General features: G+C 54.0%; 1 protein-coding gene across 1 annotated transcript in view; it reads left to right on the forward strand.

Moving 5' to 3' along the window:
• GRID1 (glutamate ionotropic receptor delta type subunit 1) overlaps positions 1-21,599 on the forward strand; it is a 684,166-nt gene that overhangs the window by 218,891 nt on the left and 443,676 nt on the right. The window contains exon 4 of the mRNA XM_026504591.4: positions 5,946-6,151. Coding sequence (XP_026360376.2) covers positions 5,946-6,151 — 206 coding nt within the window. The remainder of the gene's footprint in view (positions 1-5,945; positions 6,152-21,599) is intronic.

Below are 21,599 nucleotides of genomic sequence, written 5' to 3' on the forward strand. Positions count from 1 at the left end.
CCCAGGGAGGCACTGATGGTGCCTGAATCTGGGAAGGGGGTGTGGAGATGAGCTGGGTTCTGGTGTTGATGTTCTCCCAGCCTGAGTGACCAGTGGGCCAAGCCAGAGGGAAGCCCAGGAGTAGCTGGGAACAGAAGCAGGGGTGCGTGTTTGTGGGGGAAAGGGGGAGGGACTGGGAAACGGGAGCAGAAGGAGCACATAGTGTCTGGAGGCTCAGGAAGGAGAGACCTTGGAGGACTGGCGGTCCTGGCCTGGGTACTCTGGAGAACTCATGAATAATGAAGAAAGAGGAGGACCCCTGTTCGTTGACAACTTTGGCATGAGCTTTAGAGCAGCATGGTGTGGGTGGCAGTGGGCAGAGAGGTGAGTGGTGAGGAAGTGCCAGAGGGTGCGTGGGCCTTGAGTTAGGAAGCTGCTCTGTTATGGGGAGGAGGTCCAGGGCTCGGGCGCTTGGGACGTGTGTCCTTCCGTCCTCCACTTGTGGTAGGTGCTCCGGTGCCCATGGGCCCCGGCTTCCTTCCCTCAGAGCTCCACAGTTCAGGCTGCTCTTTCCTATTCCTGGCTCCAGTCATGGGGGTGAGCAAGGCCTTTTTCCTTTGGTGTCACAGATGCCTCATTCTGGAACTTTCCATGTGCCATTTCTTCTGTCTGTAGTGTTCTTCTCTGAGAGGTTTCCAGAGCTGGCTCCTCACGGACGCTCCTCACAGAGGTCTTTCCCACCCCCACCTCCTACAGATTCCTACAGCCCAACATCTATTTCTTCAGAGCTCTTACCACTGTTGGAAATGATCTATTTAGTGTGGTGTTTATTTGTTCTGGTCTCTCCAACCCCTGAAATGCAAGTTCTGTGACAGCAGGAACACCGTGGGCTCATTCATTCTTGGTTCCCAGCACCTAGAAGAGGGGCCAACACAGAGAAAGCTCTCAGTGAATATAAGAGAGAAGAAGGGAGGACTTAGTGTCCGCTGGATGGCTTGGTCAGGTTCGGGTGTTAGACAAACTTCCGGAAACCAGGTCCCTTGAGAGCCCAGAGGGTGGGCCAAGGATGCTGAGGCCTGTGCTGGGTACCATCATATTAAATTCCTCATAGGAATGCACTTGCCCGTGTTCCCTGAACTGCTTCTTTTCTCTGGGGAGTAGGATGCCTCTGCTGGGAGGCTCTCCCTGTCCCCATGTGTGACTGCTGCCCTTTTCTGTGGTTCACACCTCCCCTTGCAGCCTTGGAGAGCTGGGGGCCATTTGCCTCCTCCTGCCCGTTCTGGGATGGGGCTGGTCATGTGATTCCATCAGCTCCTTGCCCAGTGGGGCTGGGTCTGGTTGGGGGAGCTGCACCAGCAATGGTGCCCCGGCTGGCCAGTATGCACAGGATGCTTGCAGGGGAGGGCTTGGGCCAAGGCCCAGAACTCCATGGGGGCCAGGGGGCTCCTGGGTGCCCACTCTGCTGCCCATGGGAGTAGCCTCAGCTCTGTCCCTAGTCTGCCTTCTTGGAGAAATCTCCTTTTCTGGGGAGCAGCAGTGGACAGCTGGATTTCTTGGGGGGGAGATGGGGGTAGAGGGGATTGCAGGGAATTGCAAACCCACTCTCTTATAGGGAAGAAAGGACTTTTGTTGGAGAAGTGGGCTTCCTTGGCCCCATTCCTGGGGATGCCAGGAGGGCTGCAAAGTTAGCTCGAGCTCTCAACTGTTACTCTGCCCCCAGCCCTCCCCGTGTGCAGCTGAATAAGAGCTTCAGAGACTGAGAGCTGACCTTTTCAGCCCACTGGGAGCCAGCGGTTGTAGCCAAGGGGTGTGGTCCCTTGGGAGCGCTGCCTTCAGCCTGTGTCGCTCGCTCCAGGTGTGGGGAGTCAGCTGCTGACAGGGAGCTTAAACCCTCTCTGATGGCTCAGTGCCATCAGGGGCTTCCCAGAACAGAAGGCAGAAACTGAGCAGCTCAAGGTGTGTGGGAGCTCTGAGGGCTTGTGCTCTCCGTGTGTACCTGTCCTTGTGTGTATTGTGGGTCCCAAGGCAGTGGCCTGCATGCAATGGTGCCTCCTATTCTCTAAGAAAGTTCAGATGGTTTTTAGGCAGGGGACCTCAGGGAAGGGACCTCAGGGGACTTCCCCCCCCCCCCCCACTTTGGGAGGACTGGCCATGCTGGCACGATGTGTGAGGTCCTTAGAGCCCTAGCAGACTCCTGGAGCCAAGGGCATGCGCACAGAGCCACACTGGAGTCCTCGGTGTGCACGTGCTCCTGCGAGGGCACAGCAAGCATGCCTCTGCAGACGTGGCTCGTCTCAGCCACTTTACAGACTTGTGGTGGCCTTGCGAGGTGCCCAAAGAGGAGTGGGAGCTAGTAGATGTGGGTCTCAGGGTGGCCCCTTTGTGCCTGTCCTGGTCAGCTCTCACGGTCCTGTCGGCTGTGCTCAGATCTGGGTCAGATCAAGGCCGTGGGGCAGTGAGGACCGTTGGTGTCCAGGTGAAGGGATAGGGCCGCAGAGGCCACTGGTGACCTTGCCCAGACTGGCTCCCACTCAGCCCCATGTGGGCAGTGCCATGGGAAAGCTGTGTGTGGGGCTACTTGTGTGGGAGGCACAGAGAGCCAGCATCCTAGTGGTTCATGGGGAGGGCACAGCAGTGCCCCAGGGAGAGCCCTGAGCGCCTTTCTAGGGATGGCAAATGCATGACTAAGATTCAGTCCCGTGGCACCTGTATTCAAGTCCAGCCATGACCTTGGCCAGCTTCGCCCATCGGTGGCCTGGCCCCTGGAGCACAGATGTTTACCAGAGCTGCTTGCCTGGCAACACACAAGCGTCTCTGTTGCTCTGGCCACTGAATCAGACAGGAAGAAGGTACCAGGTACAGGCTTTCTTCACCAAGCTCCTCGCCGCCCTCTCCCAAAGCTGCAAAATAGGTCCCGTCATAGCACCAGGGGCTCCCGACACCCAGGCGCCTGGTTGTCAACACCCCTGGGATTCCCAGGGAGTCTATGCAGTCCCCAGAGTCAGCTTGGGCCCCTAGAGACCTGTTACCCCAAAGCCTCTTGAAAGGTTCAAGAGGTTGTTCAGAACTTCCTAGCAGAACAGGGAACAGCAGGGCAGAAGTGCACAGATGGCTCGGGGACAGAAGTGTAACGGGGAGGAGACCGTCAGATAAAACCACTCAGAGCTGGTGTCCACCCCTGCCACTCCCTCTCCTGACCACAGCATAGCTCACACCTGCCAATAATACACTTGAACGTCTCCACACCAAGCAGACACCCGTGCCCAGCAGCCACTCCTCTGCTGGGCATGTGACAGCCTTCCATCTGTGCCCAGGATGGCCTCCCCCTCGATCTGGGCTGCCTAATGCAGCAGCCACTCGCCACAGGTGGCTATTTAAATTTAAACTTAAATTCATGAAAATTAAATGAAATCACACCTCCATTCCTCACTCACACTAGCCACATTTTAGGTGCCCAACCACCACATCTGGCTAGCGGCTATCATACTGGACAGTGCAATTGTACATATGATGGATCATGGCGGAAAGTTCGATTGCATGGGACTGCCTGAGAAACTGTCTATCAACCAGTGTGGTGTAAATGATGTTCTCACATACGGGCGTTTAGCTGCATTCAGGCCCCTGGGAACAGCCTCCCTACTCCTGTGCCTCTTGCCCTGCCACTTTGAACACCCTTCGAGCTCCTACTCTGGGACACGTGACCTCCTTTGACCTATGAGACAGTTGTGACTTGGTGTAAGCAGAGGTGTGAATATGTGTGCATTCTGCCACCACCATGAGGACATCTGTGGGCTGGCCTGCCAAAGGGACGTGGACGCACATAGAGCATCAGGCAGGACCCCAGCCATACGTCAGCCGCGGCCAGTGGCACGAGTGAGCCTAGAACGGAACTGCCCACTTGATCCACAGACTCACAACAAATAATAAATGACCGTTGTTCTAGGTCATTAAGTTTGGGGTCGGCTTGTTTCTCAGCAATAACTGACAGAGTGAGCTTATCAGACACCTATATCTCATATGCGTTGTGACAACTTCAGTGAAAGCACAGGGCTTCTGTCTTAAAAGTAGCCTCATACAGGGGCAGCTGGGTGGCTCAATCAGTTGGGCATCCAACTCTTGGTTTCAGCTGTGGTCATGACTTCAGGGTCGTGAGATCGAGCCCTGCATCGGGCTCCACACTGGGCATGGAAAGCTTTATCCCCAGTTTACAGATGAGCAAACTGAGGCACAAAGTGGCTGGAAGATTTGCCCAAGTGTTTAAGGAACTATCCTACGTTCTAAGTCCACAGCTAGTGCTCAGAGCCTATTCCATGACTTCTCCCCTGGTGGGAAAGAGGGCTCCCCTACACATTTTCCCCCAGCACCCCAGTGCTGCCGTGCACTCTGGTCTCCTCCCTGACACTGTGTTTGGTTTTCCGTGACCTCTCTTGCTACTAGCGGGGACTAGACTTACTGCTGAGCTTGTCATCCTGGTGAGATGGGCAGCCCAGGGTTGACTGCAGCAGTTTGCACAGTGCCTGGCTCGCTCAGGAAGTTTGTGGAACAGGCATGAAGTGAAAGTCTGGGCGGGGAATGTGTTGGGAAAAGCAGTCTGGTTGAATTCCCACTGTTTACTGTAAATTTGATTTTGGGGGACTGGATGGGCCAGGGCGTGCCTGTGGGGGCCCATGGGCATCTCAGGCTCTGGGAGAGAGCAGCTTGTGTGACATGGGCAGGCCCAGAGTGTCCTGGAGAGGGGGCTGCTTGGATGTGGGCTTGCCTTTGGGAGTGAACTACACGTATGGGCTGGATGAAGGAAACATCCCAGACTCTGAAACGTGGCTTCTGGGTTGAGACTTTGGGCTGCAAGTGACAGAAATCCAGCTCAAGTGGGCTCAGGCAGGAAAGGGTATTCTTTGGCTCATAGAAAAATCCAGGAGAAGCCAGATTCACAGATGTACAGAGGCTTCATTGACGTCATTGGGATCAGGTGTCACTTTCATACCTGCTTGCCTCTGAGTTGGCTCCAGTCTTGGGGAGGTCTCCCTTTGGAGGAGAGAGATGGCTCATGCAGGGCTGAGAGAAGTTTGGGCCCTAGTTAAAAAAAAAAAAATCAGATGCTAACGAGAGTGGGTTTGCATTAATACGTGGTGGAGCTGGGCCCTTCAGATAAGCATTCAGATCCTTCTGAATGCTTATTCCCCAGTAATTTGTTCCAGCTCGCCCTGCTCCCTTCTTGCCCTGGCCTTGTATCCGGACCTCTTGGCCACCACAGAGGAAAGAACAGGCCTCTCTCCCAGGTGCTCCTCCAGAGTCCAAGGATGGTGCTCAGTGGACCATCTTGGACCATCTGCTCACCCCTGAACCCATTAGGATGTGAAGTTCAGGTTGGATTTGGGCAGTCACCCCCACTGGAAAGAGAGTGGAAGAGGAGTTCCATCCAGGGAAATCAGGCACCTGGAGCAGGACAGGGTCCCAAGCCTCAGGGCTGGGGTGAGGACGGGACGTTAAGTCACGGGATTGGAGCTGGCCCAAGGCTGGGCCCACTTCGGTCAGAGAAGGCATTGGCCTTAGCTCACCTGCCTTGGGTCAAGGAGTCTGAGCCATGAGCACAGAGGAAGGTGCGGGGAACTGGGGACCAGGGCCAGGGTCCATCACCACACATAGCCTCAAGGACAGGACTGCCAGAACTTTCACTCCCATTGGGTGGAAGCAATGGGGAGAGAAAAGGAGGTCATCACAAAGGACTTTCTGGCCACAGGATGGGTTGGATGGCAGGACATACTCCTCGTGGTGGGAGACACTTACCCTGGGGCTGGACGCTGGGACCAAATAGATGTGTCAGTGTTTTCCAACCTCTGTTCAGTGGTCACTGAGGCAGACGTGAGCCCTGGCTTATGGCAGTGGCCTGTATCTGGTGGGGAGCGTTGGGGTTGAATCCTTCCTGCTTAAAGATGCTTCTTTCCTCCCCCTTCTCCACTGCTCAGATATCCGTGGGCTCCAAAGCTTTCTGGATCAGGCCTCACGGCTGGGCCTTGACGTCTCTTTACAAAAGGTGGACAAGAACATTAGCCACGTATTCACCAGCCTCTTCACCACCATGAAGACGGAGGAGCTGAACCGCTACCGAGACACGCTACGCCGCGCCATCCTTCTGCTCAGCCCACAGGGGGCCCACTCCTTCATCAACGAGGTAGGTGGTGGGGCCTGGGGCCACAGGAGCCTCTGCCCAGGGTGCCACAGTGGATCACAGGTGCAGTCCACTCATGCCAGGCCAAAACGGATGTGGGGACTCCTAGGTGCTAGGTCTACGGCACAGGCCGGAAAGAGTTAGATCCTGAGCACAGCTTGGCTCCTGACTGGTCCCTAACAGGTAACCCAAGGCCTACCTAGGCAGTGAGGGGCTGGGGGCAGGTGGCAGGAAGCCTATTTACAAGTGACTGCCAGAGATTTTGGAGGCAAAACTCAGGCTGTTATTTGTTTGTATCATTGTTTTAATTTTGCCCTCTTTGCTGGAGGGTGTAAGCCTCTAGGGATAAAATACATTTCCCGCTTTCTGCAGAGGTGGGCAGCTCTGCCTTTGCTGTCTGCGAGGACCTGGAGGAAGTGTCAGTTGGATATTGCCAAATGATACTTGGTGCACGGGCCGATGTTTCTGGTACCTGAGCTATCCAGTGATTTTTTTTTGTAATGCCTTTATTAGGGATTAGGGCCTTCCAAAGAAGACAGGGCCCACCAGTTTAACAAAGAATTTAGTAACTTGAGAATAAACAACTAGAAATATGATCTGAGCTGGCTGATGGTGTCAGCCCTGGTGGTCTGATGGCAGAAAGGTGACGAGCTGGAGTTGGCAGGTCCCTCTCTGGCCTAGGTGGGTTTTTGTGGGGGGAGGGGGAACGTGCTGGGGGCGCGGTGTGCCTGGGAGCAAGGGTGGCCCGAAGGGGTCACAGGGTGGCCGAATGCTGTCTGTGATTTCCTCTCCAACCCCAGTCACCTACTTGGCTTTCTCTGATTGAAAGGAAAATGAAGAGAAAGGCAGAATTATACTAATTCCATTTGATGTACTTTGGTTGCTTACTCCACTTTCCCCTCTAATTAATTATTACTTAAAATGCTACCTTATGCATCAGGAACCAGCACGAAGCCCACTGCTGGAGAACTTAAAATTTGGAACGCTTAATTTGGTGCAATTGGCTGGCAGCCCTGCCGCCCTTGGCTAATCAGGCCCCAGATCACGCTGGTGGTCAGCCAGGCTGTGATGTCCTGTCGGCACTCGGCATTTTCTCTGGAACATGTTCCCCTGTAGGAAGTGATCCAGGCCAGTAATGGGCAACCTAGGATTAGCAGCACTAATGTGTCCAGGCTTTCTCAGAATGTTCCCAGCAGCGTATGTGCCAGTGTCTGCTCATAGGAAGGCTGTTCTCCTTGCTTAAGTCCCCTGGCCGGGGCCGGCTCCAGTGATGCTGTCTGCTCATCTGTTGCCGGCCTTCTCCATCTCTCTTCTCGCCAATCCCTTGTCTCCTGTCCTTGCTTCCTTTCTGCCTTGCCACTGCCCTGCCGTGAAGCTTGGGGGTGGGAAGAATGTTGGTTTTGGAGTTCACCAGATTTGGGGTCAAGTCCCGGCTCCTCCACTTAACTGTTGCTGTGACCTTGGCTGCCTTGCCCTCACCTGCGCGACCTCGGCTTCTTCATCTGTAAAGTAGGGATGAAGGAGACAAGAGTCATGGGAAAGCGTGTGGTACATAGCTTCTCGGGAAAACATCTGTTCTCTTTCATTTACATATTCATTGTTTCCCTTCTAGATGAATTCAGCCCATGCTCTGTTTCTAGGCCCTGCAAGGATTTAACATGTAAACAAGACTGGCCTAAAGATACTATTTCCAAGTGGTTAATTATGCGAACGCCTGCAGCGTTGGAAATACTTGGCTTGGCTTTGGCCTGGTGCCTTCTTGATCCCCCTGCCTGCATTTGCGAAGTCTTGGCTTTGCTGGGTGCTACAGAGTTGGAGATGCCCCAGGAGTGGCTACTCTTAGTGTCGGGCAAGAGTGACAAGCCGCTGGGAGGGGTGGCCAGAGACTGTGGGGGAGGACGGCACTTGGGCCTCGTGCCTTCATCTTGAGCTGGTCAGAGTCTTGGTTTTTGATTTCATGTTCCAGGGGGTGCTGGAGGTGGGGAGGGAGCTTCATGTCCTGGGTACCCACCGTGGTCCTGGCTTTTTGTGTGCTTTCCCTAATGCTCACATTTCGCACATGAGGCAACTGAAGTCGACGAAGTTCACTGTTGCTTCAGGTCCCGCAAGTAGCCACCAGGGGGACTGAGCAGGAGTCAAGTCCAGATGTGGACTTGCGCTCCAGAGCCCGGGCTGCCATGTTGCTGGGATGATGGTGGTGGGTAGATGTGGTGTGCCGCCTTCACGCGGGGGGACGGGGTTCACCTGCTTCTGTCCAAGGTCTGGCAGAGGTTTTCAGGGCGCTTATGCTCAAAGAATTTTGGTGCATGTACTAAACACAGCACGGGAGGGATTTCTAGACTCTGGCAGGGAGTGAGACCTGGAAGGCTGGCTAGCTCCGGAGGTCCCCTGGGAGAGACCTGGGCATCCCAGCACAAAACCTTCATTCACTGCCCGGAGGCACTGCTTGGGCTTTTCCAGCAGACTGACCCAACCTCTCCTTTGTTGTGACAAGGACAGAGGGTGTTCACAAGGCTGATCCACTGCCAGGACATGTCCTGAATTTTATGAAACTCAAAACACTGTTATGGGCCAGTAAATGGCCTCAGAGCCCCGGTGCTATTGATGACAGGTGGCTTTTGTACCCAATCAGGACTGGCGCGTATGAGCTGCAGTGGGGGTGCGGTACGCTGCTCCCCGGGCTATAACTGCTCCCTTGCCCACTCTGAAAGCCTGGCTGATGGGAGGAGGGTGGTAGACAGTGCTGCTCGAATCTTCTACATGTTGCCACGTGTGAATCTGTTGGGAAGGCTGGCGCTTTCACTATCGTTAGTGACAAATTCTGGTTGACACAGAGTTGGCTGCCTGGGAAGTGCCAGGCTGTCCCCATGCTATGCTGCGAGTGCTTCTCTGTCCAGTGTCCAGGATGCACGCTTTCACTGCCGGGGCTCAGCCTGCAGGCCCATGCACCACCAGCCTCCCTGCGATCCCTCTTTACCAGGGGCCATCCTGGCTGGGGGCTGGGGGTTTGGGGAGTCCGGCCTTGGTAGTGGGTGGGTGACGGGGGTGCAAGCAGGCTGAGGCACTGGGTGGGAGGGGTGGCGTGGGCTCAAGATAATAGGCCCCCTCAAGATCCCCTCACTTTTCACTGCTCAGTCTCGAATCCACATTCCCTGCTCTGAGATCTTTTCATCGTAGTCTAAACAACCACCCCATCAGGGCCTTATCTTTAAAAGGCTCCTCTTGGGGAGACTGGGCTCAGGGGTGGCAGCACGCTGATCTTGGACCTGGAGCCCAATGTGGGGTGGCCTTGGGCACTGTGGAGGGCACAGACCATAGAGAACCCTTTCTCCATCAGGGCCTATTCTGCTCTGGGCTTGGCAGTGGAGCTCTGAGTAGGGGTAGGTGGCACTTTTTAATCACCCCAACTGGGAAGTGAGTTGAACACATTCTATCCTCAGCTAGACCTTGGTTTGTCTCTAGACCATTGACTGCTTAAGTGGGGCTTCAGTGGGCAGTGATACCCGCTCTGATGCTCTCCTCATGTAGCCTGGCAGCCTGAATCACTGGGCAGGGGAGGTGGGGAGGGGGGTGTGCTCTCCTCACTCCAGGGCCATGGGAGTCCTGAGAGGGGCCGAGGGCAGAGGCTTTGCCCGAGAATCCTGTCTGGGGTTGTTGGAGCCTTCTCCTTTCTGCTCATAGAATCCTTCTTTCATTTCGCTAGTATTTAAGTAGCCCGAGTGCTGTGCCAAGTTCTGTGCTGGACACTGAGGCTATTGCCCCTGCTCACATGGGGCTCCCAGCTTGATGGGGAGGATGGAGGTGTAAACAGACCCCTTTGCCTGTCAAATCAGAGTTGTGGACCAGGTTCTGTGAGAGCACCAAGGATGGAGCAATGTCCTCTGGCCAGGGAGAGATGGGGGTGGCCAGAAGGTCAGGGATGCTTCCTGGAATGGGTGACACTGGGGCTGGATCTACAGGAATGAACCCTCATTAACCCCGTGGCCAAGGTGGGGGCTGAGGGACGGGGTCTGGAGAGCCCCAGTGTATGCAGGAACTGTTGTGGGTGTACCAGCTGGGGAGTGGCTGGGGCGGAGGTTTTGGGGTATCAGCAGGAAGGGTCCCTAATCCAGGATGGAGAGTCTGAACTTCAGGACCAATTTGTTCTTTGGGCCCCCTTTGGGGTCTTTGAAGCTAAGAGCTTACAGTGCTCTCCGTAACCATGGCCCCAGTGCCGAGAGGGTTATGTATGTCTTCCTGTTCTTTCTTCTTCAGGCCACATTTGATGGAAAGACCTCTGGTGCACACTCAGTTTTGGCCCTGGGCTTCACCTCGTCTTCCTGGAGGAGATTCCATCCATCAGTCCATTATCTGTCCATGTGTCCTTCTGTTCGTCCGTGCATCCATCCATCGATCTGTCCTTCCATCCATCTCTCCATCCACCCACCTAAACACCCATCCGTTTAGTACAGATTGGGTGCCTACTACAGACCAGGAACCATATCAAGTACTGGTTGGGGACATAGAGGTGGTGTCTCCTCCCGGAGACCTGACGTGACGTAGAATATTGTGGCTACACACCATGACCACAGTCCTGCTGGGCATTCCCAGTGGCTGGCTGAGCGGGTACACCCCGGGTCTTTCATCCACTGAGGCCTCCTCTGGGCATCAGGTGGGGGGTGCCCTAGGACTCTCACTTGTCATTTCTGTGCTCCTGTCTCTAGTTGGACTTAGGCTTCTCTCTTTCCTTTTTGTATCCTCTTTGTTTCCTCCTCTCCTTTCCCTCTCTTTTCGTTTTGCTGGAAAGAGTAGAAAACTTGAACTATTTGAAACATTTATGTGCTTTATGGAGAAGAGTTGCCACTCCTTGCTCATGGTTCATGGGGCAGACAGAGCAGCCGGCTAGGGCCCTGGAGCCTGAGCACTGACTAGTGCACCCATAGATATTGGGCAATCTGTCTGTCCCACAAGAAAGTGAACCCCTCACGAATAGGGACTGGGTGGCGTCCACCTCTGTATCTTCCAGGAGCAGCACAAGGCTGGTCCACAGTGGCTGCTGAGGGAATAAAGGCTTGGAGATTTTGTATTTCTCCCCTCCAATAGAAAGAGCTTGAAGCTAGGTTTTCTTGTGTGTGTGCCTTGATTGCCTTTTAGGTTGTCTTCAAGTTCTTGGTCAGCCTGTCAGCAAGGGCCTTGGTCTTAAAACTTCTGCTTTTGGGAAGGCTAAAGTTTGCTTAAGAACCCTGCCTTTGGCCTGGGTGGGCCAGCAAACAGGAGTGGCTGCTCCTGTGGTTGGGACATTCCCAGGCCTAGCTTTGGCACAAGGTAGGGGAGAGCAGTGTGTAGAGAGGTAAGTGTCTCGGGAGAGGATAGACGATAAAAAGCGGTGCAGGCCAGTGTGGGAGACTGGACACGCGTGCACACACATACACACAAACACACATGCACACAGACACAGACTGATAGAGTGATACCGCTAACCAGCCACACAGCTGGTACAAGCAGACCCTCTGATGAGCACAGTCTAACAGGGACAACCGCTCCCCTCCCGCCACCCTGTGCAGACCTACACATAAATATGCGCGCGCGCACACACACACACACACACACACACACTCACCACCAGGATAAAGGCATTGCGGGTATCAGAGCAGGCTGGGGAAGGCATCGCAATGTTGGGAAAGACATGGCAGTTACTAAGTGATGGTTGCAGCAGGTAGCAGTTACCTTTGCAGTGAGACAGATATCAGTCATCTCTTATTGTGGCAAGAGAGTTGGGAGAAAACACAGTGAGGGGAACAGCCTATGGGTAGGACAGCTCCCCCTTACTCTGGGAATGGGGGGGGGTCACCTTTCACCCAGATTGCCAGGAACAGGTGAATAAAAGGAACAGAGGTAGAAAGGGCCACTCCTGATATCCCTCCTCACCCCTGCCCAGGCTTCCCAGGCAAGGAGTGTGGCTGGAGGCCAGTTTAATCCTTACTAGAAGCACAACATGGGTTAGCTCCTGGCTTCGAATCAATTGCTTCTCAGAGTTTGTTGCAGTGAGTGAGTTTGCTCCCACAATTTGAGTATAAAGACTGTGCTTTAATTTTTTTTTTTTAAAGATTTTTATTTATTTATTTCACAGAGAGACAGCCAGCCAGTGAGAGAGGGAACCCAAGCAGGGGGAGTGGGAGAGGAAGCAGTTTTCCCAGCGGAACAAGGAGCCCGATGTAGGGCTCGATCTCCGGACCCTGGGATCACGCCCTGGGCCGAAGGCAGACGCTTAACGACTGAGCCACCCAGGCGCCTCCAAAGACTGTGCTTTTTAAATACATTTATAGCAAAGGAAAATTAAGTAATCTCAGTGTTCTGTTGTCCCACATGATATATGCAAATATTTCTTACTCCAACATGGTAAATCTTCAGCAGGCGACTTTATCACTCAGAGCTGGGATAATTCTGTGCCATTTAAGTATCATTTACCAGAATATTTTAAATTACTAATTAATTATAGAAGATTAATTTTTAAATGTGGCCCTGCATTTGCATTTAATTATATCCCACTGTTTACAGATTTTAAAGCCTTAGTACTTCAGCAAAAGTGCTGTGGGTCTGAGAAATTCATGTTTTCCCCTCGGAAATTCTTAAAAGTGAGCTCATGAGGAAGAGCTATTGTGTTGGGTTTGTTCTGGTAGGTTTGGAGCTCAGGGATGCTCAAGGCTTGGGGCCTGGCTGAGATGGGGAAGGGAACAGAGACTCTACGTGGCCACTATCCCTTTCCTTTTCTGTCCCTCAATCCTTGCAAATCCCTGTGCATGCCGGGAGGTCTTCGTGGGTTCCCTCCCTGTGGGACCTGCCACATTCGGAGCACACCTCCATTGCCCCTGTTGTCCCAGGGCCTGCGCGGTACCCACCATTTGTTCGGTGACTCTTTGTACGTGTGAGAGCAGGAGCTGGGACATGCTCATCTTTGTGAATCGCCTTTTCGGAGCCTGTGGATGATGGTTGGCACACGGGTGGGTGAAGGGTGGAATCCCAGGAGCTCTGACCTCTGTTGTGCATGTGCAAACATTTTCTAGAAGCTGCATTGCCCAGTGGGCATACCGAACACATTCTTGATGCTCTGACCTAGTAGGAACACCTGAGTAAGCCAGTGTTTTGAAAGAATTTGATGTTTGATTTTTAATATTTCAAAGGAGCATCCAAGGCTCATCAAGGGAAAATGCTTGAATGTTGTTGGGTCTTCTGGTGTTTGTTTTGTGGTTGAGTCCTGTTTCTATTTTGAGTTGCATCTTGAATCATGCCACCCCATTCCTGGGGCTCAGGAAGGTCTTCCTTGGCTGCCTGGGAGCACTGTCTGCTCCTTCCTGGGGTCAGAGAGTGAGACAGTGAACCTGAAGCATGGGCCGGAGTCACCTGGTGTTCTTCCCTTCCTTCGTGGGCCATTAAATAGCTGGCAAAGTGTCCCTTCCTCCCTGCGGGCATCTCTGCGGCTTATTAGCCGTAGCCCCTTTGGCTGGGGAGCCAGCAGGCCTGAGAAATAGGCGTTTACAAAGGGAGACAGCCCGCAGCAGTGGAATGACTGTTACCCTTTCTGCTTCTGGATCCCTGAGGGTGTTCGGCTTTGGGGGCCTCCCCTGAGGTGGTGAGTCAGCCCATTTGTTGACTGAAGGGCTGAGTGGGGAGCCCCAGTGGGGAAGCAGCAGCAGAATCTCCCCAGCGCTGCAGGAAGCCAGAGGAGGGCTGAGTGCATCAAGAGAGGCAGAGGTGAGGCGAGGTTATCCCAGTCGCCTGGATTCATCTCACAGAAGCTTTAGGTGAGGTTATCCCAGTCGCCTGGATTCATCTCACAGAAGCCCTCTGTGCCGGGCAGCCCACATCTCTTGCCGTCCTCTGCACGCTTCCAAGTGGGGCCTTCGCTTGGTACCGGCAAACACTTGGCCTTGGTCACCTGCCAGAGGAGAGAAGACCTCTGCATCGGTTAGCTGGTGCCGTGTAACAAACCCCCCCAGAACTTGGTGTCGTGAAACAACAAGCCTTTGCTGTCACTCATTAGTCTCACAGTCCGCAGAGCAGGGTCAGACACAGCTGACCTTGTTGGGCTTGTGGCCGCACCTGTGGTCAGCTGGCCATTCAGCTGGAGCTGGCTGGCTAGGAGAGCAGCTGGCTGGCTGTAAGTTAGAGTGACGGGGTGACCGAGCTGCGGGGCTCTCATTGTCACACACGCTAGCCCACACCTACTTGTGTGGCCTCAGCAGAGTTCCGAGAGGGCAAATGCAAGTGCTCTGGGCCACTTGAGGCCTGGGCTCAGGCCTGGTGCCTTGTGGCTGCTGTACATCTCCTGGCCAAAGCAAGCCAAGAGGTCAGCCCAGATTTAAGGGGCAGGGAAGGGAGACTCCTGAGAAACTCCTTGTGGGGAACGTGCAAAATCACGTTGCAAAGGGGGTAGGTACACTACAGGGTGGTGAGCTGGGGCCATTTCGTAATCTGTCTGCTGTGCCCCAGTGGGCAGGTGAGCTTCCCAGGACCATGCAGGTGTCCGTGGGTCTGTGGGTGATGGGAACCACACCTTCTCTCTCCTACTTCATTTAAACCTGGCTCAACTTTGGAGTGAAAGTGGCGAGGAGGGTGTTGTGGACCAGAGGGAGAGATGGGACAGGCCTTTATTTATCAAGCTTATGCAGGCCCACTGACTCACCTCATCTCCACAATGCTAGGAAGGAAAGGCTATTACAGAGCATTGGAACTCAGGGGTTTAGGGACCTGCTCATGTTCTCAGGTCTAGTGACACAGCTGGGATGTAATTTCAGAACTCCTTGACTCACAGCCCGGCTATGTTCCACTGTGTGCCATTGTTGTCCTTGACAGATCAAGGGAAGCCCATTTTCCTCCTAGAACATGACAAGGGTGGACTCAATGAGCATCGCCATTGAGGAGCAGGTGAGATGGGGAAAGGTGGATGGAGCACCTTTGAGAGAGCATCTGGGGAATGCAGGACACCCCCCTGGCCCCCACGGTCCTGTCTCTGCCAACACACCTGCAGAGAGTATGAGGGGATGAGCAGGCTGCCTGTCCCTCCCTCCTTGGTAACCAGAAGAGCAACTTCCATGAGACCCCAAGGTCACCAGAGAGTCCGAGGGCGTTTACTTAATCCTTCTGCAGTGTGGTCAGTGGGGCCAAGTTCAGGCAGTCCTGGTTCAGGTCCCATGTCCCCACCATGCAGCTTTCTGAGCTTTGCTTCCCCATCTCTATAGCAGATTGAAAATGGATACTTGACCCACAAGGTTCCTCTAAGAATTAAGCATGGGGAATATTCTGGGGTACAGGTCCCCTCTTTTCTTTCCTTCATAGGGCTGGCCACCAGAAGGTTCCCAGTAACTGTTGTGTAGACAGGGAGACAGATAAGTCTTAGAAAATTTAAGGATATGGGGCACTTAGAGCATCAAGAAAAACGAAAAATCTTCTTGACTCCAGGCAAGGTCAACATTCTGAGTTTTGAAACGCATTAGTGGTTGTCATTAGGGATTCTCGTGGTGACCTGCTGCTGGGTCGATTGACCGAAGGAGAGAAGCGGGCATGGTTGAGGGACTGTTAGCAGGCGTGTCTAATGCTCATTTCTCAGCTGTTGGCTGTGGTATCTCCCTCCCCGCAGTGTGTTACTCACATGTCTTCAGTATCTGCATCCATGAGCGATATCAGGGAGAAAGCCAGGGACAAGGGCACGATTGGAGCCGTGGAGATTGGGGAGGAAGAAGTTGCCATGTGAAGGTATGAGAGAAAAGAACCAGATGCCAGTGGGATGCCGAGGAAAACGTGTGGCAGGAGAAACACGCATGCATCCCCCAGCTCCAGCCACAAAGGCCTGGTACACTGGCAGGTGTGGAGGGCAGAGATTGGGTTCCTTCCACATGGCGGGACAAGAACTACTTTAATTTCAGCAACAAGGGACAGGGCAGAAGACCTGAGTGTGTCCCTTTTTTCCCTCCTTCCCACACCCCACCGATTCCTTTCCTTGCAGAGGAACTCTGAGAACTTCAGCTGCTTGGGCGGGGACACAGTGGGGCCTCCTCGGGGTGAGGGCTGCGGGCAACACAGAGGAGGGGCATTGCCTCAGGAAACACACAGTCAGGCCTGCCAGCGCCATCTTTTCAGCCTGTTTACTGGTCTGTGATAACACTACTTTCCCTGACGGTTGCTGTGGGATTTAAATGAGATAAAGCCCCTGAGAAGGCCCAGTGCAGGGCTGTACTCCGTGAATGGTGGTTTTGTTACTGGGTCTGTGGTGTGGCTGGCTGAGACTATAGAAGCAGCCTGTGCTGCTGTGGTCAAGGGCAGATGTGCTAATGGCTCCAAGGAGCCGTGCTATGGCCAGCCTGGCGGGAAGGCACCTCACACATTCTCTGTGGGAAAGCATAGCTTCTTGGGCAAGGTGAGGAAAACCGGATGCAGGGTGCACCCTGCACGGTAGGGGATGGGGCTAGCAAAACGTGAGAAGGTGCTCACTGCCCTCAGACAGTGCAGCTGGGATTGGGGCCTGGCCTCTCATCATCCCAGCATTGAGCTGGAGAGACGTTAGAGTCCCGAGGGTGGGGGCAAGGGGAGGGCCTCTCCGTGCCCCCTGCCCCCAGCCTCTCTGTGCTGACTGGGCATGTGCAGGTCCTGCCCAGGAGTAGGCAGGAGTTACTCCCTTCTGGGCTCTCGCTTGCCTGTCCAAGCAGGCACCGTGGCTGGTGGCTTCTCAGGGCTGCTGGTTGCTGGGCTTGATAGAAGGAGGAAGAGCTGCTGGTGCTTTCTGCCTGCACGGTTACTTTTGGGTTGAGAAACCCTCCTTTCACAGCCTGTTGGGTGGCCAGCCATCACCAAGACACAACGAACGGGCCCCTTTCCTGGAGGGAAGCTTTCCTGGAGAAAGACACAGGCCCTACTCCTAAAAAGAGCTACCAAGCTTAACTGGAGGGGTAAAGCTCACCCTCAGGAAGAACCGCAAGCAAGAGAACCGGGTGCCCAGTGGGAGACAACTCCCTGGCGAGCAGGGCCCCTGGGGTGGGCGAGGGAGCTGTGTGTCTGCTCTTCTCTCGCTGCTCTGCAGTGGCCACGTGGGGCCATCCAGTCCACGTAACCATGTGAACCACTCTTGGATATCGTGTAACTTGGGGCTTTTGAAGACAATCAAAGATCAGATAAGAATGGCTAAAGCCTGCCTGTGGAATGCCAGCCGGGTACAACTGAGTCACAAGTCTGAAGGCCCACGATGTCCATGCAGGAATATTACAGCGCAGAACAAATGGGCTGTGAGAAGGGCCAGCAGTATAGCAACTGTGGGTGTCTGGGGTGGGGGGCATCCCTCCCTGAAGGGGACAGTCAGGCAGGCTCCACTGAGGTTCTCGCGTGAAGGCCTGCTATGGCCCGTGAGTTCTGTGTCTCAAAACGAGCCAGAAATCTGGACTTTACTATGAACTCTCTTAATTTTTAAGTGTTGGCAACTAATCACAAAAATTCTAAGCTCTCTGTTGGCCAGCTCTGCCTGTGGCAGGCCTGATAAGGCTTGCAGACTGTTGAGTGGCAACGTCTGATTTATGGCTTATACACCGTCAACTTAAGCGTATTAAATATGGGAATAGCATGAGGCGAGCCCCGTTCTTCTTTTCCAGGCCTTTCTCCCTAGGCACCTGCAAGCATCCTTAGTGCAGTGTTCCCAAGAGTTCCTGTTTCTCTCCTGGATTCTGTAGACACCCCCCTTGTTTTCTGTGCAGCCAGTATTCTTATCCTTGCTAGTCGGTGCCAGGGTGTTGCTGACCTGCTTTAGGATCCTTCTTTGTATTTACAGGAAGGTCTTGCCTTTAAGCGTGTGGAGGTCAGCTCTTTAGACAGAGGGTCATCATCGGGTTTTGGTTTGTGCCCCTCACAGTGCTCTGCAGTGCTGCTGCTAGTTCCTTGTCCCGGGGTGGGTAGCTCAGGATAGCTACTGAATCTGATAAGGGGGACTGGGCGATTTCTTAAAGGCCTGGCTGATGCACTTGGTGATTCACTGAGCACCGACTCTTCCGGGCCCTTTCTGAGCACTGGGCAAGCGCCTGAGAGTGAGGTTGGTCCCTTCTTACAAGTGAGATATGGTTTAGAAGAAAAGGAAGGGAGCCTACAGCCCAAGGCAGTAAATATCAGCCCAATCCAGCCCAGCCCAGCCCATGCTTGCCTGGGATGCTGTGGCCTACAGACTAGTGCCTGTCCAGGTCTCAGTTTGCTTCTCTTCAAATGAATCAAATGCCTATTGAGGAGCTAATGTGAATCAGGCCCTATTTTAGGTACTGGGGATACTGAATGGCTGAGGCAGACAACGTCCCTGACTTTAAGGAATTGACATTCCGGTGGAGCCAGGGGGCGGTCACTAAATAAATGAATAAAGTCGAAGTAATTGAGGTAGTGGTAACCTCCACGAAGAAAGACAAAGCAAGGTAAGAAGAGAGTGGTTTGGTGGGGACGCCATTTTCGATGTGGTGGTCGGGGATGGTGCGACCAGGTGTTTGTGGGGAGACCAGGAGTTGTTTGTGGAGAGAGCAGAAGGGCATGATGGAACCCATCAAGCAAGGTCTGGCTACAGAGCGATTTCAGCAGCTGGAGTAGCATGTGGAAGGGTCTTGAGGGCAGAATGAGCTTGTCATGCTGGAAGATCCATGAGGAGGAGGGTGTGCCTGGCACAGGGCGAGCAAAAGTGGTGGGAAGGGAGCATGGGGAAGGACCCAAGGTCAGAGCCCAGAAGACCTCGTAGGCCACTGTAGGACTTTGGTTTCAGTCTAATGGGAAGGTTCGTGAGCAGGTTAGCAGCAAGACCTGGAAAGGGACCAGGGTGAAGCTGTCCTCTCTGCCATTCTTCGGCTGTGCAGGAAGTAGCTCAGGGACATGGAAAGTCTAAGGAGATGGTAGATCAGAGTTGTCAGGCCGCAGGAGGCCGATGTATGTGGAGCTGAGCAGGGCTACTTGGGGCAAGGTGCTCCCTCTGCCCACTCTTCTTGCTGGAGCCACAGGGAGGGCACGGGGCCCCGGGTGGGCGGCCTCATTCGGGGCTCCCTTGCATGGACCCTTGCTGTGGGAAATCAGGCAGGCCCCTGCTTCATGTCTCACTCAGCGAGTTCTCAGGGGTGGGCACAGCGTCCTGGCAGCCACCCATGGTGGCTTCCTGCGAGGAGCAAGCAATCAGCCTGAAGAGCTTTGCATTTTATTAATATATGTGACAATGCGACTGTCTTGCTGCTCCAAAGACTCTCCTGGAAAGGCTGAGAGGACACGCCCTTTGCAGAACCACCTTTCCTCTATCCTTCACCAGGAAATTTAGGCGAGCAGCAACAACAACTAACCCAACCAGGACTGACTTTCCTGAACTCCCTAATGGGAGCCGGGCAGGACAGCTACTGAGCCCAGTGCAGCCTCGCCACCTGTGGGCCTCCGTTCGTTCGCACTTGTGCCAATAGGTAAACACATTTGGACCGCCGTTGTACATTTGTGTGTGTGTGTACGACAGGGGACAGTTTGCTCCTGTGCCCCACCCTTGTCTGCCTGCTTCCACACTAACAGTTTGGGGCCTGTGAGACGCCCCCTGCCCCCACAGTGGGCCCACCAGTGTGGTGGGAGATGGTGACATGGGACTCCCCTTCCACCATCCCACCCTTTGTGGCTCCCAACTGCAGCTGCTCCCCACCCCCACCCAGCCCTTACCATCACCTGTAGGTTCTAGGCTGTGACTGTGTGGCCACAGCTGTGACCTCTGCTCTCTGGGTTGTCATTTTCCCCTTAGGACAGGATAGACTTGGATAGTGCCCCTTCTCCTGCTGTGACCCAGTGGATTCCAGTCCCGTTCCTGCCACTCATTCCAGACCCCCAGGGGACTTGCAGTGTTGGGGGGGGGGTAGGCAGGACTGGCATTGCACATAGTTTGGGTCTCTTGGCTCTGCTGCCTCGAGGCCTAGTTCTGTCCTCTGGGCTCAAGCACTGCCCAGCCCACAGGGGAGGATGCCGAAGAGCTGTGGTGGGCTGGGACCAAGCGCTCCAGGCTGCTCTGCCTTGTCTCCCACCCTTCTGCCCCTGCACCCAACTCCGGCTCTCCAGGTGCTCAGACCCCCAGGGGTGGCCCACAGGGCCAGTCCCATAGTCCCATCGGGGGCCACGACTATAGCCTCGGCATAGTGGGAAACTGCAGAGGCAAATAAAGGGTGGGAAAAACCCTTTTCTCTGTGTCATGGGGAATGCTGTTTGCACATTTAATTCGGTGGCCACTTAAAAAAAAAATCATAACTTTCTCTTTCTGTGGAGGGAGGTGTTCTTTCAAATCTGGCAAGTTTTAGCTTCCGAAAGAAGGGAAGTTGCATAATAAGCTAGCTGGGCACCCAGATTGGGCTCTGGAGCCAGGGAGAGGCTGAGCAGGGACAATCCGGTCCAGGGCTGTGTCTTTCTCTTCCACTTGTCTGCTGTTTCTTTCAGGGAGAAAAGAGCCCCGCCCAGAATGGCTACCTGCCCCAGGAAATGCAAAGCAAACACATCCCTGCCTTATTAGTGGCTAAGAAATGTGCAGAGAACAACTCTGTTTCTCCCACAGGGTCAGGTTGGGGCTTTGGTGTGTGGCACATGGGACCTGTCCTCCAGAGGGGAGGACATTTGGGGCAACAGAAGGAGTAAGGGCTTGGAAGTTACACAGCTGGGCTCACTCTGAATCTGAGCTCACTGACAGACTGGGGAAGCTTATCCCTGCCTACCCCCAGTGTTGTGGTGAAGTTCAAAATGAGACAACGTGTGGGACAAGTGCCCAGTATGGTCTGACCTGGAGTAGGTGCTTAGTGATGACTGTGCCCTGTTCCCTCCCACAGTGCCCCCCACTCTGGTCTGACACTCAGTCTGGAGCTAGGCTATTGTCGCCACTCCCATTTTCCAGGTGCGGAGACTGAAGCACTACAAGGCTGTACTTGGGGGCTTGGGGTCTCCAGTGGAATTCTTTTCTTTTCTTTTCTCTTCTTGAGGGGGAGGGGCAGGGGGAGAGGGAGAGAGAGAATCCCAAGCAGACTCCACACTGAGTGTGGAGTCTGATACGGGGCTTGATCCACAACCCCGAGATCATGACCTGAGCTGAAGTTAAGAGTTGGATGCCCAACCGACTGAACCACCTAGGCGCCTTATCCAGTGGAATATTTCAAAAGAAACTCCGGATGAGGAGCCGTGGAGTGGGCTTGAGGGGAGAGGAGTCAGGGCAAGTAAGATTGTGCATGGCCTTTGGAGTTCGTGCATTCGAGGTTAGAATCCTAGCACTGCTATTATGGCTGGTGGCTGTGGGCAAATTATAAAAGTGCACCAATCCTTTGTTTTCTCATCTCTAAAGTGGGGATAGCACATAGGTAGAACTACATCATGAGGATGTGATGAGAGTTTGACAAGATGGTGGACTTGCCTAGGTCAGTTTCTGGTACATAGTGAGTACTCAGTACACACTCCTGGTATTACTGTG

This window comes from Ursus arctos, unplaced genomic scaffold (genome assembly GCF_023065955.2).
Source record: "Ursus arctos isolate Adak ecotype North America unplaced genomic scaffold, UrsArc2.0 scaffold_7, whole genome shotgun sequence".
NCBI lineage: Eukaryota > Metazoa > Chordata > Mammalia > Carnivora > Ursidae > Ursus > Ursus arctos.